The 26,841-nt window shown below is 37.8% G+C and overlaps 1 protein-coding gene across 1 annotated transcript in view; it reads right to left on the bottom strand.

The window, feature by feature from the left end:
* The window catches only part of LOC122811485 (kinesin-like protein KIF18A), a gene marked incomplete in the record, with an annotated part of 1,576,798 nt that extends 1,556,334 nt beyond the window's left edge, over positions 1-20,464 (bottom strand). The window contains 2 exon segments of the mRNA XM_044083351.1: positions 15,850-16,211; positions 20,391-20,464. Of these exon segments, the coding sequence (XP_043939286.1) occupies positions 15,850-16,171 (322 nt within the window).
* Positions 20,465-26,841: the final 6,377 nt, after the last annotated feature.

Here is a 26,841-nt window from a genome sequence, read left to right on the forward strand (position 1 = left end):
CATTTTGCCTTTAGAAAAAGAGTAAGCACTCCCTGCTTGGGCTTAGCTCATCTTCCTTTTTTATACCATCAAATGCTCATTTAACAAACCTGTTCTGACTAACACAGGCAGGTTCTTCTCTAAGCAAATTAACAAATACAGCTGAATAAACACCTATTAAAAACATAGTATTACACAGTTTTAGGTCCAAAAACTAATCTGGTCACTTGAACTTGTATAAATTGTGATGCCAAACACACCATACCACACTATGACATGCTATATGATAATACATAAGCACTCGTGCACACACATACACCACTAAGTATTAGAAACACTCAACGAGCAAATGTGTAAAGAACTTCCCAGCATGATCTTTAGACATTTGCTCATCTGAGTGTTCAAGCAACTTTATAGGGACCCACACACACACACACACACACACACACACACACACACGAGTATTTCTATATTATGTATGTATGCACGCGCACACACACACGCGTGCGTATTTCTATATTATGTATGGATGCATGCATATATGAAAGCACAGTCATATGAAGATGTCTACATGTAGACAGCACTGTTTAAACAGTCAATATGAAGTATGGTAGAGAAAGATGACAGTAAAGGCAGTGTCAAATGCAGAGAATACAGGGGTGGAGGGTCCTAGTTACAATCCCCAGATAAGGATCAGTGCTTTCCTTTCTTGTCGAGTTCTCAGAAAGACACACAAGACTCCAAAGTGAAAAATTAATGAGTGGTTATGTCAACTACATACCACCAAGCAGAAGACAAGTTTGTTGGAATGACAGTGCCAATATCGCCCCCCCCCCCTTTTTTTAACTGCTGGGGGTGCACACAATTACACTACAGTATTTGCACTACTATAAAAAGGTAAATATTCGGTTATTTCACTGCAGATGAACATCAAAGTCTGCCTTTGACTGTCACTGTGCAAATAACACATATATTTAGAAATCCCACTTTTTCACAAGATTAGGCAAACAAAGCTGTCCTCAATGCTAACAGTAATCCTCCACAAAAAGGAAAAAAAAAAAAAAGTACTTTTCCTGACCGAGTGCACTTCCAAGTCTTACCAACATGCTGCATACAATTCTGCTAAACATAGCAATGCATTCACCACAAAACTCACCATAAGAAATCCTAATTTTCTGTGGTAGATAAAAGCAAAACAGTGTGTAGACTAGAATACAATAACACCCCATGGGAAAGGCAGAGTAGAGTATTTTTGATACAAATTATGTTAACAGGCATTATATTATCACACCTGAAATAGACAAATCTCAGAATTGGAATGTAGTGAAGTTGTGATGTTAGTTGCAAGTTACATATAGAACTGACATTTTGAGTTGTTACATTCCCATGTACCACTAAGTGAGGAAACAGCATGGAAGCCTTTTAATTTCCGACACTAAAAACAGTAAAACCATAAATATAAAACAAAACTAAACTTTAAATCAGTGAGTGCTACAACCTCCAGCCACAGGAAGACATTGCCCATTGACTGGGTATGGTTGTGTACGGTCATAAAGAGGAATGACAGTCTTCTAAAATTTGATCTTTCTATCAAATAAAGACCAAAAAGACACTACTAAACATTTCAGATAAGGGTAAAAATTATTGCCCTTACTTGTTAAAATTGTGACTATGCAGAAACATCCCAGAACAGTTATGTCATTAAGGAAAATATTAACAATATAGGTGTTTAATTACTTACGCAATACAAAACATAATACCACTTGTTTCTAAAAAGTAATAATTTGTGGCTAGTATTCTTTATTCATACCTGCTGCATTTTTATTGCTGGCTTGGACTATGGCTTCATAACCAGTCCCTCAACAGGTACGAGTAGTTAATTCATTAACCTATACCCCAGCCATATTCTACTGCTAAATTACATTATGGGGTCAGTTTTTAAAAGAACATCAGCCAATCAAAAATTCTAAAAGAATAGGTGAACTGTGGTACTATTAACAATTCATGGCGTTTGCTCATGATTGCTTTTAACACTCATACTACATCTTCAGTAGACACTTGGTAGGAAAACTGAAGCACCATTAAGTGGCTCTTCCCACACACACTATTCAACACAGTCAACATTCTCTAAAATAGCACAAACTAGAATAGCAGAAATTGTAATCTTATAAATGCTACAGTTCTCCTGCAACGTGTCCCCAAACAGCACACATAATCATTCACATACTTGACTGCTAAAAAAAAAAAAGTTTACTGCTCACACTGCATATATGGTAAGCACCATCACTAGTTCATGAAGAAGTCTGCATAAAACTAATAAAGCTCATTAATTTTATTATTGCTCCATCTGTCTCACTTTTAGCAAGAGGATACTGATGTGGGCAGCTGTATCATGAAAGCAAAGATTACAACATATTGGCCAGGATTCATAGATAGCAGTGCAGTGACAGAATTTGCACTATACCAACCTGTTGAGTTGCACCACTGCACCTTTTTCTGTTTAAACAGGTCATGCATACATCTCAAAAATCAACATCTCAATGCAGGGGACTCTACACTGCTCCTTAGAGTGGAGTGCTGCTCAGCTAAGCACCCTACATCTTGCAAACATATAGACAGACTCTCCACATAAGTGACACACACACACACACACACACACTAAGTTACACCACTAATACACACAGTTACATGCACCACTCACACACAAAACATGAGACACTTATTTGTGGCTTGATAGCTGTCCAAGTAGCTGCTGTAACACATGGTTTTACAGCTACTTGGAAAGCACTCAAACTAAGGTGAAAGATGAGGCATGCCCAGAATTGTAGCAGTGACCTTTAGGGTGTGAGGGAGTTGAAACATACACACCCAAATATATGCAGTCTAATCATACTGTGCATCGACAATCTCTCCATTCATAATTAGCCAAAGTCATTATCAGGTAGCAGTCACCACCCACAAAATACGCATTCATGCACAATATTCATAGACCATTTCACACTGCCCCTATACCCCCACTCATACAGTTACACATCACCATACACATGTTTAGTACTACCTACTTCAAACTGTGTAAGATAAAACTGCTGCACTTCACTTAGCAATTCCATCCATTGAAATACACAAGTGCACTCTGCTACTGCCACCTAGCATCATAAACTTACACATTTTTACACTGCTCTTTATGGCAAGTTGCATAGCATGGAGTGCATGCCTTCTTTACTACTCAAGCATCCCAAACAAGCTGTGTACAAAGGTACATAGTGAGCCTCCTTACAACATTCTTCACCCCGGACAGCTGCATTTAAAATTTGCCACAGAAACTTCTGCTGCCCTGTAACAGAGCTTTACTTCTACACAACAGGATCATTAGGAATCAGACAAGCTTATAATATACACATTGCCTCAGTATAGCTCTGCATCCTAGTCAACCTGTCTATGGATCTAAGCCATGTTGTTCAGATAGAGAGAACATTTTCTTCTAAACATTACAGAAAATATTTTATATTTCAACGTGACATAAAAATGGAAATCAACTTAAATTCTACATTAATCAAACAAAAACTCCCTTCAACCACAGCAAAATAATGTACGTTAGTTAATTCCTGCAAAACTTTGCACTTCACATTCCACAATGAGCATCTGAAATAGTGGCAACCTTATTAACTGCATCTTAAAAATAAAACCCTAAATAAACAGCCATACTACAACAGAATTAGCCCATGGTCAGGGTTAAAACTATGACTGTCACATTAATAGGGCTTTGACCTTGTGATCAAAAGTCCAACAGCCTTCAGTGTATGATGTCATAATCCACACCCAAACCAGCAGCACACAATTACAGACTGCTTTACTGCCATTACATAATGTCTCATTTCTAATAAATGTTTTAATATGCATCATTTTCTGCATGATAAAAAAAAATATCCTCTTGGATCAAATTATAATCACTGTAGAACAAAGTTCTTTTTTCCCCTCCATGATCCTGACCAACAGTGACTCAGTGAAGGACTTCAAAGATGGCTGCACATTGAGTAACAGCTTATGTCTAGCTCTCCCAGTGTGAAAACAGAAACTCAGCAGAGAAGGCCAGTAGACTTGTTTATGGGTAAATTTCAGTAACAACTAGTTACTGCACTGTCTGGATGCCAGGAATAAAGAAATACATAAGACGTGAAAAAAAATCAGCTACAAAAAGAGAGGAAGAAACACTGACAGGGGAAAGTTCTGCAGCTGTTCAGCAAAAAGCAATGCAACCTTCAGACATAACTTCCAATAACCTACAGGAGGATACAAGACAATTGCATACAGACATGGTTAAAATAAACAAAATACTGATGGAGCATATCAGCACAAAACAAAAAGGCTGGAAAAAGATGGAAGCAGCTTTAAACAGACATTCAGATGAGGTGATAATGCTGCAAAAAAAAAAAAAAAAAAAAAAAAAGTTGAAAAAGAAAAGGCTGGTTGAATACAAGACTGCTCAGGAGAAGATATTTCAAAAAATATTAGAGGACAGAGCACGTATGGAAAACCTGAGATTTTCAGCTATACCAGGGAAGCTGGAAGGAATAGACTGCATTCATTTTATGAAAGCACAAATAAGCAACGGGACTGCTATTTCACAGCAGGAGCTGTTAGTTGAAAGGGTACACTGTGCGTTTGCTCCAAACATGGCTATAAGAAAGCAAAAAGGATGCAGTCCTACCAGCAGGAGGAGTTGATTCCAACAAAATTATGGCAGAAGAGCAAAGTGCTAAAAGTGGGACACAGCAGAATGTTTGCAAAGAATGATCACTCATTGTACGCCAGACAGAGGAGGGGCAAATTTATCCCACTATTCAGGGAATTGGCATTACATGTAAAGGATAACCCTACGCATTCATTTTTATTTATGGCGATAAAGGTTGCGATTCCAAACACCAGGGGGGGGGCAATTTGGTAAATGAAACTGAATGTGCTGAAACCAGGTGGATAGTGCGACTAGGAGCAGATAGGTCTCCTGGTATTAATGGGTATATACCTTTAAAACCCACCCTAAAGAAAAGGAGGGCTTTTTATTGAAATGTGATAGGCTGATATTTATTTTAAATATGTGAGGTTTTACACTGTGTGTTATCTGATGAAGGGCATATGGCCTGAAAGCACTCATCTGTGGAAATAAAGTTTTATGGTACTTTTATCGACGTGGTTGTCCTCTGTTTGCTTGTTTTTTGACTATTCAGGGAATGTTGAGATGCAGCTGTGAGATTCAAACTGCTGTACCTAGCTGTCTTCAAAGTATTCTTCCCTTGAAGGAAAAAATCATTTCTTGATGAAGTACATGCGAAGGAGGAAATACAAAAGTATGTCCAACAAAAAGTAAGCTGTGAAATAGAAGGAAATTCTACTTATTGCTCTCTTCTGGTGACAAAGATCACAGAGACACTGTACCTGTGAAACCAGCAGAAAATGTCAGAGAAGAGAAAAAGAGATCACAAAAGTTGTCATGAAGAATCTAGAGTATGTTGAAGCAGAGACAGGATTTCGAAGATGAACAGTAAAACCAACAACTTAATATGGGATTGCAATGCAATAATTACACTTGTGAAAGGTGACAGAACAAGAAAACCTGGAAATATTGGACTTTTTCATAATTTGTTGGATTTGTGGGGGACTCTAAAGCATATACCCTACTTCACGTCATTAATGTTTGGAAAAGTGCTTTGGGGAACAGGAGGGAGAAAGTTAACTAAGGATTTGTTTCTCTTAACTAGTGCTAATTTTGTGGCACATGGTTTTCTTTACATGCTATACAGTAATTTTTTTAAGTTATTTTTAAGTAATGGGGATTGTAAACAAGTGCTGCCATTTTTTTTCCTTTTTCCTTTCTCTCTCTCTCTTCTTGTTCAGCTTTGAGAAATGTCGATACTGTATTGCATTAAAAACAGGGCCTGGTTAAAAAGTACGATGGAAGAAAACTAGATATGCTTTTTCTCATTTTTGCATGGGGAGATGACTGGATTGAAGACCTTGGATTGACTTGGTGATGGATTTTGAGACAGGGCAAGTAAATGAAAAAGAACATTGATTATTATAAGTTTTTTTCTGGCAGATATGTGTGCACTCAGTAACAATTCTGCAGCTGGTCTTTGTGTTTCCATGGAAACAATCTGATAAAGAGAAGCTGGCTGCCTGGTTCTCATATCTCCAGAGAGACAATCTGATAAAATGAAACTAGCTACAGTCTGGTGGAGAGTGACTTGACTGAGGAAGAAAGACAGAGAAATAGGCTGAGAGATAAATGTTCTCTGAAAGCATTCAGGGGTGTTCCCAGCAAAGAGAGCTATAAAGATAAGACAAAGCAATTAGTAGAAGAACAGGCTGCACCATGCATCTTAGCATGGATGGCCTTTCGTTTAGGTTAACTCAAGTCTGTCAGTTTTGGACTTTTGTTCCTATTAGGAAGGTAAAACATCAATATTTGAAGGTGTACATAGTTGTGTGGGTTAGTATTAAGTCAATAGGTTTTAGGGAGTTATTGGGGGCTGTTTTTTTGTTTGTTTGAGATCTTTCAATAAAACAAAGTTTTATAAGATGTGACATAGGGTCAAAATGTATATGACAAGAAACAATTGTATAGAAGTTCGACCTGCCAAACAGTGTATGCGTGTAACACAAAAGCTGGAACTACACATTTAACAAAAAAGGTGTTATACATAAAAGGTGGGAATAATAAATTAATAAAATAATGCTTTCTTTAATGTCTTTAAATATAAATGACCTCACAGATAAATACAAACAAGAAAGAGTAGTTAACTATATTAAAAATAGCTATGTTACAAGAGATGCTCTTAGAAAGAATTGAACATCTGAATTTGATAAAGATAGTTTTTAGGATGATCATTCAGCAGAATACCTGGGACAAAGAAAAGAAGGGTACTTGTATTAATTGCAGGAGGAGTTCCAACAGTGATAGAAAAAGATAAAAAAAGATACTAATGGCAGATTTGTAGTGCTAAGGCGCTACTGGCAAGGGAAGAAGATTAAACTGGCATGTATTTATATTGGTTCATAGGTTGGTACTAGGCTATCAGCCCTAAGGCCTATGCAAGCCTAGCCATAACAATTCCCTGGAAATTTTTTCCCACAATATTTACTTCTCTGGGCCCCTGTCTAGCAGGGCGACTGACATGATCCCCGGGGTGAATTTCCTGTCTCCCATCCAATCATCAAGTTCCCCCAGAATTGAAAATATAACAAAGGAGGGAAGATTTTTGAAGAAATTTATGAAAATATTTGGCATGGAAGATGTGAATTCAGCAACAGGAGTTTGGAGGGAATTTAAATATTATTCCCAAATATATAAAAACTGAGCTAGGCTAGACAGAATTTACATTTCACAGGAAATGTCCATTTAATTGAAGGTCTTGATACCAACCAAATAACCATTTCAGATTGTGTGCCAAAATTAGCTAAAATAAAAACCAAACAGAGTAATAAAGTAAAAATGAGACATTGGTGTTTTCCAGCCTGTTGAAGAGAGAAAATTAAGGAATGGTTAGTGGAGATTATTCAGGAGCTATTAGAGAGAATAGAAATTTCTTCTGAAAATATAGCTAAGGAGTGGGATAAAATCACAGTGGAGTATAAAAATAGGGTGGGAATAAGAAAAAGAGTGCTATGGTTAAGAAGCAACAAGAATTATTTAGAGGGCTGGCAAATGTTAAAGTATTGCAGGATAAGGGGAATCTCACAGAACAAGAACAGGATCAACTGCAGAATGCTAGGCAAAAAATAAGGAATTACCTCGATAATATGCACAAGCTTAGAAAGATTGTTGTTAAGCAAGTGTTTTTTTGATAACACTAGAGCACAAAAACTTTTAGCACAACAACTCAGGCAACAAAGTAGAAAGGGCTGTCGCCATACTTAGGAGCTTATAACAAAAGGAGGTAACAAAAGATCCTGCAGAGGTATTAGAAATACATTTTGGAGTGTCTCTATAAAGCAGAGGAATATGAAAAATCAAGAAAAGATACAAATGGAAATGTTTATGGAATAATTAAATATGCCAAGGTTAGAGGTAGATGAGGCTCAATTACTAACAGGATAGGAGACGACGAGATAAAAAATTGTGATGTATAACCAATCTATAGAAGAGTCCCCAGGAATAGATGGTATTTCTGTGGAAGTTTGAAAGCTAGGAGGAAAATAACAGATAAAGATCTGGAAGGTTTTGTTTAACAGCATCTTAAGAGAAGTACCACTGTCCTGGAAGAAACCAGTGGTAGCTGTAATACCTAAAGAGGGTGAATATCCACCAGATCCAACTTCATTTCAATACTAAACCATGATTATAAAGTGTTCATGTCTACAAAGGCTAACAGAATGGCAAAAGTAATGCCCAAACTGATAGATATGGATCAATGCAGTTTTGTGGAGGCGAGGCAAACATTTGACAACATTAACAGAACACTGATGATCCAGATGGAGTCAGAATGCAAGAAAATACCACTGTTGTTGGTGGGTCTTGGTGCAGAGAAAGCATTTGACAGAGTAAGCTGGGACTTTATTAGCAGGGCAATGGAAGCATTTGAATTTCCTGAAAAACTTCTAAGGTCGAGTAGGAAAATATGCGTGGGATCAGGAGAAAAGTGGGTGGGGTCCGCTCTGATAATTTCTGCTTGAGCAGAGGGGTGTCCTCTTTCCCAGTTATTATTTGCATTATATTTAGAACCACTGGTAAAGAAAATAAGGGACCCAGAAATTCAAGGATATAATTGGTATCGTAGTCAAGAAAAGCTGGCTTTATATGCAGATGATTATTTTGTACCTGATAAAACCAGAAAAAGACATTACAGTGCTATGGAACATTTTGAGACAGTTTCAGATCTTTTTGGGATACAAAATTAATGAAGCTAAAAACAAAGTCAATAGTGATAAATTATGTATCCACACATGAACTAGCTCAGGAATGCCCATATTTATGGGGACATGTTAAATGAAATATTTAGGAGTGTGGATTAAAAATGATTCTAGTGTGGCAGCTAAGCAAATGTAGAGAGAGACTAAACAAAGGATAATACAAAAACTGAGAAAACGGAAGCTTTCTATCTGGATATGGATAGTAAGATACAAGCATTTAAAAATGTTTTTATAGTCCCTTATAGTCTTCTACACAAAAGTCAGGCATATTTTTATCAACCAGAGGAGAAGTTCTGGGTAGCAATTAATAAAGAGCTGAAAGACTATTTGGGAGGGGAAGACGGAAAGAGTCATGTGGGATAAACTGATTTTTCCAGTAGAACAGGGCGGATTGGGATTGCCCAACTTGAAGGGGTATTTCAGAACTACATAGTTAAGACTGCTATACATAGCACAATCAGAAAACTATAATTCAAAGTGGAAAGGAATATTAAAGAAAAATGGGGGAAACTCCAGAAACAAGGAGAGACTGGGATTTTGGATGCAGGCCTTTAAGGAGAATAAACAATAATCATGCAGAATATTATATCCATAAAGTAGCAGAAACTATTCTAAGAACTAAACCAACACAGGAATGGAGAAAGGAAATTCTCCCAATAGGGGTGACTGCAATCAGGGATACAGACAATAAGTATGAGGGGCTGGAATTTATTGGAGAAAACTGGCAAAGGAACCAAGGTATTGGGAGCAAATAACCAGAGAGGGAAAGATGATAAAGGGAAGACACTAAGAATTTATCTGAACTGCAGGTTAGAGATTGTCTTCCCTAACAGGGATTGATATCAAAGTATAGGCAAAGTGAAAGAAATAGGGGGTCTTGAATGAAAGAACAGCACTGACAGAGTTTTTAATAGAATCTAGAGCAGAAATACCATTAAAAAAGGAATAATTAGAAGAACATAAAAATATTGCATGATAAGAATCAAAGGAGGTTAGAAAGGACTGAGAAGAGAGACTGGATAAGCAATTCACAAAGAAACAATGGGAGGATACAAGTAGGTCTCCCAAATATGGAAAAGTAGAACATTTAGGATTTTTGCCTGGAAATGTTAACAAAAATTTTTATACCCCAAGCAGACTCCAGAGAATTTTTCCTCATGCAGACAGTAAATGTTGGAGGTGTGAAGATAAAGAGGTAGAGGTAATTGGGACCATATTTTCTGGCTTAAAAACGTGTGTTTGCGCATTTTTCGTATTGTGCACAGCATGGCTACAGTTAAAACCATTCTAGGTTGGGAGGGTGGCCTAATGGTTAAGGTGTTTGCCTAACAAACACAAGGTGCAGGGTTTGAGTCTCACAAGGGATAATTGGCTAGGCTTAAAATGGCTCGCAAGGGCAGTTAGCTTAGTACGAATCTATGAACCTACACCAAAGTCTGCTCTTCAAATTTTCCCTTAGAATTAGCTGGTGTCTCAGTAGTAGCACTAAAATCTGAGCCGCTGTGACTAGCACTTGCTCTAGAACCCGCTATAAAGCACTAGGAAGCCTTAAACTGACACAAGCACTCAACTCTCCTTGTTAATAAGCAGAAATTAATCGTAGCCATTAAACAGCCTAACTGCAAAAGTACCTTACAAACTTAAGGGAAAACAGGTCTTGCACTTTACAAAAAGAGTACCTAAACAGGCATGTCCAAGGGTCAGCTTCCAGTGATTTCTCCTGTCCACCTGGTGAATCTGGGCATTCTGGGGCAATGCAGCAACTGTCTCATGTACACAAACAACCCTCTCCTCCTACCACTCAACACTACAACCTGTGAGAGATGCACTTACATAGCCAAACTGGAAGCAAAGCTCTCTCCAGCCAAGACTGTGCTAGACAATCAAGAGGAGAAGAAGGTCAACACCTGCACCACACCTCAAGCAACACATAGCCCTTCTAAACCCACACCATCAACACCCACACATAGCAACACTAAACCCACATATGCGGAAGCCCTTAACATTAATCTGCCCAAGCAACAAGGACCTCCGAAACTGAAATGCAAACACCAGTCAAAACCAAAGTGACACATAGCTCACAACACCAGTGTACTACTCAACAGCCCCGAGACAAGACAATGTACCCAACACTTTAGTCATAGGTGACTCTATAGTCAGGCACACTGATGTCCCAATCACCAGGCTGAACAAGAAGAAAATTAGTCAGCTGCCTGTCAGGTGCCAGGATCCGTCACATAACGCATGCACTCAAGTCACTTCACAAAAAGTACAAATATGACTCTGTCATTGTCCACGTTGGAGTGAATGATTTGAGATGTACCTCTCTGGACTACATGTAAAGAGACACGGAAGAGATCTCGGAGCATGTGGCCCAGGCAGGTATGACCCTAGCCCTGAGTAGCATCCTGCCTTCGCCCAGAATGATACCACAGTATAAGGACAAAATGATTGACTTCAACAATTGGCTAAGCTTCTGGTGTCATTCAAAGGGGATCCAGTATCTGTCTGCCTGGGACAACATGATCAGCAAACCACAATGCTTTGCCAGAGATGGTCTGCACCTGTCACCCCTGGGATTCAGGTTACTGAAGCTCTTGCCACCTCTATAGTGCCTTTTTTAGGCAAGGTTCAAAGGAAAAAAACACCACCGTAACAGATACAAGCATACAAAATCTGAAGGTAATGCTACTCTATGCTAGAAGTCCAAATCTCAAAATGCACTCTCTCGAGCCACTCCTAAAAATAGAGAACATTGATATCTGTACAGTAACAGACACCTGGTTCAAGGCTCCAGAGAGCACCCCTGCAATACCAGGCTACAACTCTTACCACACTTTTCGTCCACCAAATCAAGACCGAAACACTAAAGGTGGAGGAGTGTCCATATGCACACCTCCAGGCTAGTTGCCCAACAAAATGCATCTGAAATTCCCCAGGTGCAACTAACACTAGGCAAGACTGCAATCCAAATTGTAGCTTGCTACAGATCCCCCCACCATGCCCCAAGATTCTCACTACAACTTTCTAAATATACTGGAAAATATTAAGATACAACCAAACACCCTAATACTGGGTGATTTTAACTACCCTGCCATTAACTGGGAAAACTACTCGGGTACCAACACCTTTTCCCCAATAGTTTTTGGCATTCATAAATTCCAACGCCCGGGATCAACTAATCCATTGTCCCACCAGGGGCTCCAATATCCTAGACCTGGTCATTACCAACATGGGAGATAGATGCTCCACACCAGTGGTCACCCCCTCATTGGTCAGATCCGACCATAAGCAAATCACCCTTGGCATCCACATCCCACCCCCATCCCCAGTACGGAAACCTCCATAGAAAACTTCTCCAAAGCCAACTTCATGCTACTCAAGTCAGAAGTGACAAACTTCACAACACCCATGCAGACGGGAGCTGAAAGTTCGACTGCTGAATCCTACACTAAGGCACTGTACAAGCACATCCACTCGTGCATGAATCGTGCCATCCCAAATAGAACCAAGACGCTCTCCTCCAAACAAAGGAAGCCAATCTGGTGGTCTCCTGCCATAAACAAACTATACAACAGAAGGAAGAAACTGTTGCAGAAAAGAGAAAAATCCCAGGATGCAAAAAACGCCCTTACCAGCCTCAGTAAGAAGCTGAGATCCCTCAAAATCCTCTAAAGCTAGTTACGAAAATAAAATTGCCAAAGATTCCAAAGACAACCACAAGGCATTCTATAGTTATGTCAAGAATCTAAATGGCAATGCTCAGATCTGCTCTGAGCTACAACAGAATGGCATTAAATATACTGATCCCAAGGATATTGCCAATATACTGGCAGATCGATTTAGTGCAAATGTCACCCCCCTCTCACCCTTCTAAAAGGCCCATCTCAATACCAAAGGATTGCCAAATTCTGGTAATCACGGCCACACAGGTAGAAACCACACTCTCCAAAGCTAAGAATACAGCATCCATGGGAACAGACGGCATCCCGGGCTGTGTACTGCATAAACTACAAAATGAACTGGCACCTCACCTAAGTGTCATGTTTAATCATAGCCTCACCTCAGGCTTCGTGCCCACTGAGTGGCGCACAACTACAGTTGTCCCACTCCACAAGGGGGAATCCACCTTGGATCCTGGGAATTACCGTCCCATCAGTCTGATCTGCAAGGGCATGGAACGCATTATCATGGAACTTACAAACAAAGACATTGGTAACCTTCAAACACTGGACCCCACCCAGTTTGGGTTCGTAATGGGCCGATCTTGTCTCCTGAACCAGATTCACTTCTTCGAATCAGTCTCCAGAGCTGTGGACGAGGGTAAGGCGGTCCACACAGCCTATCTGGACCTTGCCAAGGCCTTTGACACCATCCCCCACTCTGGAATCATAGAGAAACTTACTAAGCTGGGCATAAATCCCTACATCACTTGATGGGTTGTCAACTGACTTACTGATAGAACCAAGACTGTAAAAGTAGCAGACTCCAAATCCAGCTCTACACAAGTGGAGTTCCTCAGGGTTCAGTCCTGGGACCACTCGTTTGGCATCTACTTCTCTGAAGTACAGGCCAACACTAAGGTACTCTGGCTAACAAAGTTCGCAGATGACTGCAAATTGTGAGCCATTACTGAATCCCCAAATGATGTGGATATTCTACAAAAGGGCCTTACAGAAACAGATGCCTAGTGCCAGAGCCATGGGCCCAAGCTTAATGCCAAGAAATGTATAGTTATCCCCTTTGCGAAAAAACATGTACCCATGAATTACCACATAGGTGGCAGTACACTAAACACTGAAAGTGTGATGAGAGACTTAGGGTCACAGGTGGACAGTGGTCTCACCTTCGATAACCACATTGCCACAACAGTCAGGAAATCCTTCTATGTGGCACACCTCATCACTAAGGGCTTTTCATCCAGAAAAAAGGAGGTCACTCTCCCACTGTACTCATCCCTCATTAAACCCATTATAGGAGTACAACACCCGGTTTGGTATGTACTTCACAAGACATCTGCAATAGCTGGAAAGGCCGCAGAAATACCTCACCAAAAGAATCACAGGCTTAAAGCAGATGCCCTATGCTGACCGTCTAAGAAACCTCCAGCTATACTCTGTGGCATATCGTCTACTCAGAGGCGATCTCTGCTTAACATAAAGGGTCATGTCAAACCCTGAGCTGTTGGACATGCTCCACTTAAAGAAATCCAAATCCCTCAGAGCCACACGCTCCAGGGATCTAAACCTTGTCATCACAATGAACAAAACATGCTGGAGGGATAGGTTCCTGACCCAGAAACTCCCCATACTCTGGAATAGACTGCCCATACATGTCAAGCAGAGCACCTCCTTGGCCCTCTTCAAAAGGAACCTTGATGAATGGATGGGAGACAATATCCTAGACATGGTAAGGCCTTGCTGTGTCTAATAATGGTGGCTGCCAAAAAAGCAATGCTAGAAAATGGAAATCAAAATCTAAACCAACTATACAGGAAGTAGTAAATATAGTAAGAGATAACTGGAATGGAGATCTTTACAAAACGGTAGGAGCAAACTAGAGAGGAAAAAATGGGAATTGTGGGAACAATACATACAAGGCAGGAATGAGGTCTAAAAGGTGGCAGGACTTAAATGAGTTAAGTAATGTTTGGTACATTATAAGTGATGTATAATGTTTGCATCTGGGAGTGTCAGTATGGTTTGTGATGTAAAATGCTTGCAACTAGGATTGTGGTGAAGTGGTTTGTTTTCATTTATATATTGCTTGTCTCTGCCTTTCGATCTTTAATTTACTCCAGGTGCAGGGTTTTATTTCCCAGCATTTGCTCTAGTCAGTCTTACAGCTGCTATATCCATCTGCCATATTTATGTTTTTCAGTGCACAGTTATCAGTTAGTTTCTTACTCAATTTTTCTTGTACCTTTGCATTTTTTCTTGTTGTTGTATTTACCTTGTATAACTACATGTTATTTAATTATTTTCTGTAACTTTATTTGTATTTATAAGTTGTAAAACACTATAATACTTTGTTAATCTATTATGCTTTTCAGATACATGGAGCTTTTCTCCCTGGGTCTCCAATGAAAAAGGGCTTTCAGTCCAGTCGAACATTTACCCGGTAACAAATGTAAATAATAAATATAAACTGTATGATTGCCTATGTAGTAAGTGATGGTTTAATGTTTATTGTTAAAAAAAAGTCAGGAATTGAATAATTTATACAATATTGATTAGGTTATATGATATACAGCAATATATGTGAAGTATAATCTTTGTTATTAGTTCGATTACTTTTCTATGAATGTAAATTTGCCTATGTCACAAGTGATAATTCAATAAAGGTGTTCTAAAAAATACAATGACTCAAGTGCTCTTCCGCTCTAACAGGACAGTTTACCCCTGGACCCATATCACCTCTGAAGGGGGAGGAGGTGTAATGACACAAACAACTCATGTGAGACAGAAAGGATGTCAATGAACAGTCATCCTTGACTGCCACAACGATACTCCATATGCTAACTTGACTTCCCCTATGAAATGCTATAATGCCAGCATCAACCACTCCAATGCCATCTCTGGCTTACTGGGTTCTTCCAACATCAGAGCCAAGACTTTATCCCTAGTCACTGGTGGTATATAATCAGGGCTTTATCCATCCGCATGAGAAGGCCAGTTAATAAACAGTTCACTTGACAGAGAAATAGCAACTGGGAATCTTTCAGCTGCTTCATTAAAAATGAATGGCTTAAACACAAACATTTTCTGTGTGACCAAATTAGCATCATAGTGCTAGTTTTAATCAATTTGTTAAAGTCTAACAGAGAAATAAATAAATCAATCAGCCTACTGTACAGTACATTTCTAAAAGGAGTATCAGACAAAAGCAGAGACGTATACTGAATATGAGCTATGTGGTTGTTGAAATTGGTCTACTTGGCACTAAAATAAATTTGTGTTATACCTGAGCAATTGTATCCATCTAGCACTCCATCCAGAATGCCCTTAGTTGTGAATTCGAACACCTCTTGTTGGGTAGATTGTTCACCAAACACTCTGTCAAACATGAATTTTAGATCCTTGCCTTTCCGTTTTAGTGTGTCCCACCCTTTGAAACCAGCAGGGACTCCAGGCTCATCTGGCTCCTCCGGGTCAAAGACCAGCATATTACTGTCAACAACCTGTACAACATTCCGATGGTTACCCTCTCTTTCCCGCTGATTTGGTGGTCGGACTCTCACCACAACAGAAACATTCCCATCCTCTTCCCGTGGTGGGGTCTTCATTGTGGGCTGCCCTCACGGTATTAAATCTAGGGCATCGAGACTAAAGGAAGAAAAAAAAAAAAAAAAAGAGAGAGAGATCTGAAAAAGTTTGTATTTCAACAGAGTTTTATTAGTGCAAATCATCCTACTCTCTAAAATTGATAACATACAACATCTGACTAGTTATTCCAGAAAGTAAATCCTTCTCACATCTCCCCAAACTCAAGAATATGAAAAGCACTACAACAGTAAACAACTAATTCCCCTAAAAATCATTTTAGACCAAACACAGACACACGCCTATCAGAGGCCAAATCTTTTTTCACCACACTACTAATGCAGAATTATGTATACATAAACAATAAACCTTGGGGGGGGGGGGGGGGATACAAGTAAAACTAAAAGTTGGGATGCTAACCCGCACGAGTGACCTCAACCTGGTCTGTGACACCAATAGGACTTCTTGGCAGGACAGATTTGTGTCCCAGAGACTCACCCTTCTGTGGAAGACTCCTGCTCCACGTCAAGCAGAGTACCTCATTAACCCTTTTTTAAGCACAACCTGGACAACTGGATGGGGAACAGAAAATACACCCCTGGCATTCCACCTGTGACCCTGCTGAACAGAGGCATCGGGTGCGGACTTGTCAAAACATGGGCCAAATTCTTGGCTAGGCTTGTAAGGGCCTCAGGGACAATAGCCTAGTAACTACCTATGATCATATGCAACATTCCTGGGACAACTAACAAGAAAAAAAAATAACAGCAAAGAACTCAAATGCAGTTATTAAACAGGAAAGTTTACCATTCACACAGCTATCAAGGTACAAGTGTCCATTTTCTAGGCAGTTCTAGATGTTAATCACACCATCTGTTAGCTGTGGGCAAAGCAGGGTTTGCACCACTTACAAAGTCACAGCTTTCAGTCACTGAACAGTACTTGAGCAGTACATGCACACAGGTCTATTGTGTATTATTTCTTTGTATGAATATTATTTCTTTTTATGAAATCTCTAAGTAACAAAAATTGCCAACGTGAAAAAGCATATCAAAGCTACTCTTAGTGTTAATCATCTGCCAAGCACCAGAAATATGGGAGTACAAGTTAAGTTTACTGGAAGAAATTTTGGTGCATTCTTAGAACGCAATTGTCCAGAATTTACTGGTCAGCAGTAATAAAGCTACATGTTATGTTTATCTAGAAGCATGCTAGCATGTGCGAAGTGTATTTTACAGTAGGGTACGCTCTTCAAATGAATATGACCTGCACCTTGGAAGGTCAACTTAAAATTTTCTTAAACTCATCTTGGAAAATAATTCATGAAACTCAGAAAAATGGATGATTTTAATGCCTGGATTAAGTCCGTATTTCAACTTTTAACAGTTCTAGAAAGTGTACTGGTCCCTATGCCATAAAAATATTACACTTGTATGACTATGTTTATCTTTTACCACTAAGATGTTCTACTTTAAGAATTAATGGGTGGTACTCATAAGCACGGTATGCAGCTGGACATAGCTGATGCAAAGTAAAATCCCATGCCAGAGCCCTAGGCAATTCATAAAAAGGAGAGTCCAGCTATGCAATATGTAGGCAAATAATGAATCATGGAAGGCAATGGGTCATACTATCAAATTAACTACATAGTAAACCCTGTACTGTAGCCTGACAGTTATGCTGCAACAAGTTCAAATTACCTGCACCAGCAGTGTAGGACACCTCACAAATATCGTTCTGTTCTTATGTTGTGCACAGCAGAACATGGTTGTGCAACAAGACCTGCAGAAAACCATGTAAGTAAGCATAAAACTATATAAATTTAACATCTGCTGTGCCAGCCCTACATGTACTGTGCACATATACACAGTCGTGCAACCACACACTATGGCTGCCAACCAGTAGTGATGCAATGGAGGTTTCACAAATGGCAGATCCTATAGCAATCCATCATTTCACAAACGTAAAATGTAAGTAAATTAGCTCCATAAACATGGAAAATGAGAAGGCAACTCTTATGAACTACCTATTATCTCATTTATGGAGCAAAGAAATGTCTCAATTTTCTGCAACACTCCATATCCACAACCACAGTCTGGGTGTTCAGTCAGTGTACCTTTGCCACAGGCAGAAATACAAAGGCAAAACTGGACTTACAGCCACTGGCATTCATGAGTAAATATTTAATGACTGCAGAGGCAGGGATTTGGGCCATAGTGTCCAGTGGCAAAGTATTGTGAAAGGACAAACATCAGTGGATTATTTAATTAAGTTAGTGGATGGCAAATGTAAACAGCAATATCACACAAGTGATTTCAGTGGAGCTCTTGAGGAACATGACACAAGGGAATTAAGGGTATCAAAAATACATGCCTTTTGAAGTAAATGTAGCAAAATACTGCATGTACTAAATACTACTAATTCATCAGAAATTTCATATAGGCTCACAACGATGTCAAGATTAACAAATAGATTTATGATTAGACTTGCTTGCAACAAAATACACCCTAGTCAATGTTCTGTGAGAAACCCAAACATTATGGTCTGGACCTAGTTTATATACAATGGATCTCTGTGCGAGATGTGCACAGTTATACAGTCAAAATGTCTACTGTGGCTACACTAGGTTAGGCTTTGAAAGAGAAGCTCCATTTATAATCGTAATATTAAGTATAGAACAAAAAAAAAATCACATTTAAGAACTCATGTCCAGAATGAACTGTATACCACTGCATACATTACTCATCAATTTCCAGGTTCTTAAGCAAAATGGAAATATCTGATCAAAACCAAAAAAAATGTTTTTTAATTCTCTATAGTGGAACTCAGATGAACCTGGAAAATCAGAAACAGGAGACAAACAAAGGAAAGCTGGAGAAGTGGAGGCAATAGACTTCTTTTACAACCTAGGAATAGTGTTGAACACGGTAGTGGACATAAAAGCTTCTTTTCATTCAGAAGCACTAAGTGGCAGCATACTTCCAAAATTGAGAAAATAAATAAATCAGCTTTTCTTATGTATTTAATAAAAATATCAGTAAATGAAATAATGTGTGCTAGTACAATTAGTGTCTTTTTCAAAGGAATACTGAACTTAAAATAATCTTGCTGTGTACCTATGCAGCACTTGGAAATTATGTACTTCATATTTTACATGATCAATGCATGTATTTATTTACTTGACATTTGTTTATCGGGATAGTCCAACTGGGCACAGGCCCATTTTCAGTGCAGGCCCAGGGGGAAAAGTCCCAATAGATACAAGTAACAAAATATATAGGTTGCAATCTTATTCAGTAGTAACATAAACAAAAATAACAGAATTTATACAAAATACATATAAAACGTTATACATAGACATATATAAAAACATTAGTAAGTAAGTACTAGAAAAATATATTACACTATTTCCTTTTTAGATAAAGATACACTACATCAGAATGAAGATAAGTAAATATATATTGGGATGGGATCATCTCAAGATTTAGACAACTGTTCCAAAAGGTTCCCCAAGAAAAAAAAAATCAGCCAAAACAGTATTGTACATGGTGTGCCTATCAACTCCTCCCAGCATTCAGATATACCAGAGATTTGCTTTAGAATTTTGTTTTCTTCCTTAATGGGTGTGATTCTTTTGTCAGAAAAGAGAAAGGATTGGCCACAAATTGCCAAGTTACAAACTCATTCCCAGAGCATATATATCAATATACATTCTATTCGTACAAACGTCTACATAAAATTAATATTTTACATGTCCGTGAATTTGACACTATAAGTTGGATTATTTTTAAACCTAGCATAGTACACGCCCAAGATAACCACCTGTCCCTCTTGTTGCAAAACAGCCCTGAGTTGGGGAACTGTAATACTGCGAAAAAAAATGAATAACAATATTTATACGCTTCCTCTAAATATTGCAAATCACTATGCCGGTCAATCATGTACAACGTAATAACATAAGAATACCAAAAACAAATGCTTCTGTTAAACATATTATTTAGTCTGGTACTAACATGAACACTCATTTGGGCAGAGTGGAAATGAAAGTTTACCCTACAAAAACTCATTACCCTCTTTTTGTATCTGAAAAGACAGTAATACAAATTACTGCAATAATGCTCTTGAATCCAGAATCAAACAGTCTCTGTACTACAGCTCAAAAACAAAACATGTCATATTTTTGTACTACAGCTTCCCATTAAAATGCTAGCAGATAACAAATCTAAAACCTAAAAAAATTACCACTTCTTTTCCGCGATTTCTGTTATAACAACAATAAACCGGAAACGATAACTAATTTGCTTCCTAGGAAGCACAATTCAAATCAGGCGGGTCATGCATGTCTTGTTGACCATTGGCTAATGAGACGCTAAGTCTGTGCGCCTCATTGGATATTAGTAGTACTTTGTAACTGCTGTGAGACGGTTCTTCTGGTACTGGGCTGGTTTGCTGTAAATTATGTAGGTTATTTCAGATTTAGTGTGGGTGGTTTTGTGGGTTATAGGTACGGTATGTTAGTGCTTCAGAATTACCTCTATATTGGCTTGTAATTTTTTTTGCTTGCGGAAAATTTTATTAAATGTTGTATGCGTTTTCATGATATGTATACTCCAAGTCAGGATTGGGAACTGTGGAAATAAAGATGAAATATGTGTGTATGTAATTATTATCTTTTTACGCTATAGAGTCACGCAGAAGTTGAGGACGTAGACTAGATCTAAAACCAGCGCAAGCACAGTTGGTGTAGATGATGCTACACACATGTATGGAGCATGGATGTAATTTTTAGCTCTGTTCCTCTTAATCCCTCCTTAAAACGGTGAGTTTGGGGGGGGGGGGGGGTGGTTATAAGCTTCCTTTTATTTCAGAAAACGTATATTAATTAGCTATTTAATAGTATTTATGGTATAGAAGTGTTGCACCTGATTCAGTGAGAGCTATGATATTGATCTGTGTACTCTTACTGGATGCATGGTAATGGAAAAAAGCTAAGACTTGAGCTTTAGAGTGACTGCTCAAACACAATGAACGTGTTGACATAAAAATGTTTACGTTAACAACGTATGCCAGCTTGTTAAAACCCCAGAATTAACAGTTATCAAAAGCCAAAAAAAAAGTGCAAGGTAATAATATTTCTACATTCTCTTCCTGTTTTTAGATAACGCACCTCTCAACCTCTTAGTGCAAAATAGGAACATATTTTAAATATTGCTCTTATAAACGTAGAAAGTTGCTAGAGTAACAGGGTCTGTGTTAATATACATTTTCTGAAGGCTTTGGAGTCTGAAGCTCAAATGTATGTCATTATTTAGATACTTAAATCCTCAGATCATCCCATTGATTTGCCCGAAAATCACAAATTTTATATGGATCAGAGCGAAATTATGAGGTGAAAATCTGGACAGTTGAGAAGTATGCATTACAGTATATAAATGGGAGAGGTGTCCTTACACCGATTATACATTAAAACTATGTCAGTATCTTTTTCCCTTTCAGAAGCAAACTATTGATGAGCACAGACCAAGCCCTAGCTGACTATTACAAATATGTATGTATGTATATATATATATATATATATATATATATAAATGGAAAGAAATATGCTATTAACCATTATTTAAGACTTTTAAGTTTCAGTACTCATACAATGGTGTTTACTATAATTTTCAATTTCGGGCTTAGAAATAAAAAGGGACTTTTGCGATCAAAATTATGACTATAGTTATTGTGATCCTGCCCAAGGATGTTGCAGCTCTTAAGTACGTACTACCTAATTTATGCTTTGTGAGGGGAAATGTTAGTTTAGTACCATCCTCAAAGACTGCCATGGCAATCTGTTTAACACTTTATTAGGCACAAGTAAAGTATGGAAAAGCATAGCAATATTTTCAGTTAGGTATTATAAGGTTATTGCTTGGTTAAAACCCATTCAAGGAAACAGGGCTTGAATAAAGCATAGTGTTTAATATTGTAGAAGTAGCCATACACCAATAAAAGTATTTAACAGCATTTGCTGATTTTATATCTTATAATGGTCACAGACTGTTAAAAGCATCTAACAGCATATTAATTAATCTCATGAGAATACTATCTGTCCTGCATACATGAGCCATTAGCTAAATGTCTAAACTGCTTTTCTTGTGTCACATGCCAAACTCTATCTTTACACTTCTGTGAAGTATCTAACATACAATTAGGTACGTTATAATTGTCACTAAATACATAAGGCCTTAGAAATGTATCTGCACCATTTGTATATCCTCATAATATGTCATTCAAAATAAGCAGCTTCTCTATATTTTTTTTCTGTAGCTGGTGTAGTGTACCTTTAAGAAAGCAGGAGAAAAACTAATGCTGCTGTATGGGCCCTATGCATTCTGACACGTTTTATTGGTTTGGTTCCCTCATGGCTGGACATAAAACAGCAAAAGGAGTAGCAAGGACATTATGAATCTGCATTAATTATGATTATTATTGAGCATGTTTTTAATAAATGTGCATTGATTAATCAGAGATTTGCATTTAAGTTTTAAAATATATGTGATAGACATTTGTTGCAAAGCTAAGCTGCAGCATGTGCTCATTTCCACCCAATGCTTGTGTATCAAGAGGGTGCTTAAAAAGAGGGAGTAACCATGCTTTGCAGGAACATGTTTTATACACTGTCTAGCAGATTTGAGAAGTTGGTATGTGAAAATGAACTGAGAAAATAGCCATATGTTATTTGCAGATATTTCAGACAAGTCAGGAAACTAGCTATTTTTGCAATATCAGTTTGACAGTTTTAAATTTCCAGAAAATACTGCATGCTCACTGCTCTATATATAAGACAGGGCAGTGGCATGGTTTGCTGACCTACATTACATGTCTCAGAACTAGAGTTTGATAACCAGTGCCTAAGTTCAGTTCATGCATGAGGATTTAAGTCACTTGCTTTATCCTGATTTGATTAATTGATGCTTCAAGATTAGAGTTGCCAAATTGATCCCGACTTGATTTGATTATATTGCTTGATTCAGAGAGTGTCTTGGTCAAGAAGAGTTGCAACTGTACCAAGAAGGAAGGTCCCTCAATTAGTGTGCAAGTTGATTAAGCTGATGATTTTTGTGACGGATTTTTACCACATTTAGGTGCAGCTTGTTGTATCATCTCCTTCTTCCATCTGTATCGTGGATAACCACTTAACCTCAGTACCAGAATAGGAGCCCAGCACAAATTGCTTCTAGGATCAAGACAGGATGAATAAAACTGCTGTCATTGCTTGTATTTGGGGGGGGGATAACAATTTCATCTGATAGTAGTACTGAGCTCCCCATGGCTTCTGTGAGATTCTGTAATGAAAATGTTAAGTGAAATGTCTCATTTAAAAGTTTTAGCAGATTTAAAATTAGATGAGCAAGTAAAAAGTTAAAGCTGGACCATGTTCATTTGGATGACTGTTTTTGACAGCATTATCATAGTGCAATCATACAATTAGTAATCTCTTACATCAAGGTAGTAAAAAAAAAATAAAATATAAAGAGCATATACATTAATAGTGTCTAGACATAGATGCCTTAGAGAAGGCATTGAGGAAGCAGAAAACAGATCAGTCAGAATGATTCAACCATATATGCAAAGGGCTAGGAAAACCTCCTTCACAGGCTAGAGTGGTGCACTAATGTCTATATGAATCCAACCATATGGAATGGTGACTGTTCTTCGGTATCTGATGAGTGTAAACTGTGTGATTTACAAGCTGTACCAATAGCAGAGGCACACAGCCTGTGATAGAGAAGAAGAGTGTTATGCTGAAAATGAGAGACTGTCACAAAAGTGGAAAGAAATTATATATAGTCAGACAGGACTTTTAAATCTGATTCAAACTTGCAAGCAGAAACCAGAGGAAATGGTTTTAACTGTGTTTCACTGGGTTTGGGACTCTCGAGGTAAAGCAGTAAAACTGAGTGGATGAGAGAGATGATATGCACAGAGTATTTGCGTGGTGTTTGACTCGCACTTAAAGCATATTATTACTGTAGTAGACAAACACAGTCTGACATTTCAAAATGATGGGGTAAAAAACACAGGCAAAACCACTTTTGGAGATTGTATACCAGTGTGGATCACAGCTGTGATTGCTGTCTTGGGAAAAGATAGCTTGAAAGAAAGAAAAAACATAGTAGTACTTTCCTTGCAGCTCTACTCTGCCCACACAGTCAAAGCAGTAGTTCACTGTAAAGCTATGAAGGAACAAATTTCTACCTCCCTACTTAAGACAATTGTAAGCAATAAGCAAACATAACTCCCTATAGGGCATATTAAAACATCAGATTCAATGCACAAACTGTTGCACATGTGCAAAACTGAACCAGATGTGAGTCAGCTCAATGGTTCCATGCCAGAAAAAAAATGGATAATAGCAAATAACCATGCATTTGTATTGTTGTCCCATTGTTTGTAGTTGCTGTTCCAGATAGCCTGACTATTAAAAAAAAAATCATCTTCAGTTGCTAAACTGTATTATTTGATCCGGGACTTGATAAATGCATTTTTCACCATTCAAGCAGCCAAGGAGAGTAAAGCTCAATTTGCATTCACTTGAGATGGCAGGCAGTATACTTTCTGGGTGTTGTCTTAAAGTTATTTGCAGAGTCTCATACTGTACTACTGACAAGAGATTTAGAGTCCCTTTATTTAGTTGCAGTTTATTTCATCACATGAATGACATTGTGATAACAAGGAAGCAACCTGATGTGAACATTGATTTGCAGATTGTAATTTCTAGAGCACAAGATTATTCTTTCTTCATTATTACTTTCAAGTCCATGCTGAATTGAAATATAAAATGTAGACATTACCCCTACTTGCTACATGTTTTGTAAGAAAATCCTGAAGACTTCTGCATTATATAAAAAGTGCATTTCCATGAAATGCCACCTGCAGGCCTTATTTTCATTGGAAGAATAACACCACTGAGGCTATTTTGCTTTCAGTAGTTTTATATGCCATGGGAAGTAAATAAACTGTGTTTAATAGAGTAGGACGTGTAATAAGATAACCCAAAAGTTATAAAACAGTTAAAAATGCTAGAGTTATTCAGTGCATAAAATAATTGTAAAAAGATAAATGTTGACATAACAGGTGTTAATTTTAAACTGAATCAGCAAAAGAAGATAATGAGTTACTGAACAGTGTAGAATAAAATATGTTCCAGGATAAGTTAAATTGTGTTTATTTAATTTTAATTTAAACTCAGCATTGCAACTGTTATCTGACCATGATCCAAAGTAGGACAAAGAGCAGTTAATAGCATTACAACTCAAATACCAGTGTGCAGATAGTTACTTATCAGTGTTTTCTTATATTAAACTACAAAATATATCCATTATTAATTTTTGTTTTAGCAAACATGCCAGACTGAATATATAAATGAAAATTAATAATTATAGCATGGAATCAGTGTTGGGCAAATTGTACACATTTAAAGGGACAGCTTTAATTCAGCCAGACTTTCAGCAAGTTAACTTGACAAGGACAAATTGTGTTGCACCCACTGAACAAGATTTTTGAGGTATGCACACACAACTATGTAATTAAAAGAAAGATATTGTTATTAAGCTTGCTTATGAGATTCAGAAAACAGTCATTTCCCGTGGGTAAAATAATGTTAGTATCATTGCATTGTTTATTATTTATACCGGTTTAATTTTTTCCTGCATTTTGCCTTGTTTGTATTATATCATGCTTAAAAAGTGCACATAGTTGGTTAAAAACATGCATTTCATTTGGCTCCATGCCCAACATGAGTTAACCTAATCTGGGGTCAGATGTACGGGGCTCATGCATCCTGTCCAATTTTATTGGTTCATTTCCCTCATGGTTGGACATGAAACAGCAACGTGTAAGTAGCAAAGACATAAGAAGATGACTCTGCATTAATTGGATAGATATGCTTGTTAGCTTAGTACAATATGATTGAGTGAGCATGTTATTAATAATCCTGCATTAATTAATCAGAGTTTTGCATTTAAATTATGAAGTATACATGACAAACATGTTTCTTTTCAACTCAGTGCCTTTGTAGCAAGAGTGTGCTTAAAAGCGTGAAGTAGCCATGTTTCGCCGGGACCATTCTTAGACACTAACAGATTTGGGAAACTACTACGTAAAAATGAAGAGAAAAAAATAGCGTAATATTGTGTTCAAAACCTTCACCCCTTTCTTACTTGTCTCAGGATGCTAGTTTAATAGCCAGTGCTTGAGTTCCTTTCATGCATCAAGATTTAAGTTTCTCACTTTATCTTAATTTGATTGATTAATGCATCGAGGTTCAAGTTGCCACCTTGATTCTTATTTGAATTGATTGATTCAGAGACTATCTTGGCCAAGCAGAGCTGCAACTGTACCAAGAAAAAATGTCCCTCTGTATCATGTACAACATGATCACACTGATGATTTTTATAAGTAAGTGAGCTTATTTTATTTATTCATTTATGATTAAACTGCTTTTAGCTTCAGCTTGGTTAGACTGATATCTTACACAATTACACAGCAATAAGTAAATGAAGTTCAAAAGATGCTTAAATTAGGAGTAATAGAAAAGTCACAGTGTGAATGGAGCTAGACAATAGTACTCATTCCTAAACCTGATGGAAACATTAAATTCCATAATGATTAAAACTGAAAATCATTTTGAGGTTTGATAGCTTTC

The sequence above is a fragment of the Protopterus annectens genome, chromosome 9.part0 (assembly GCF_019279795.1).
Source record: "Protopterus annectens isolate FY-2018-M chromosome 9.part0, PAN1.0, whole genome shotgun sequence".
NCBI lineage: Eukaryota > Metazoa > Chordata > Ceratodontiformes > Protopteridae > Protopterus > Protopterus annectens.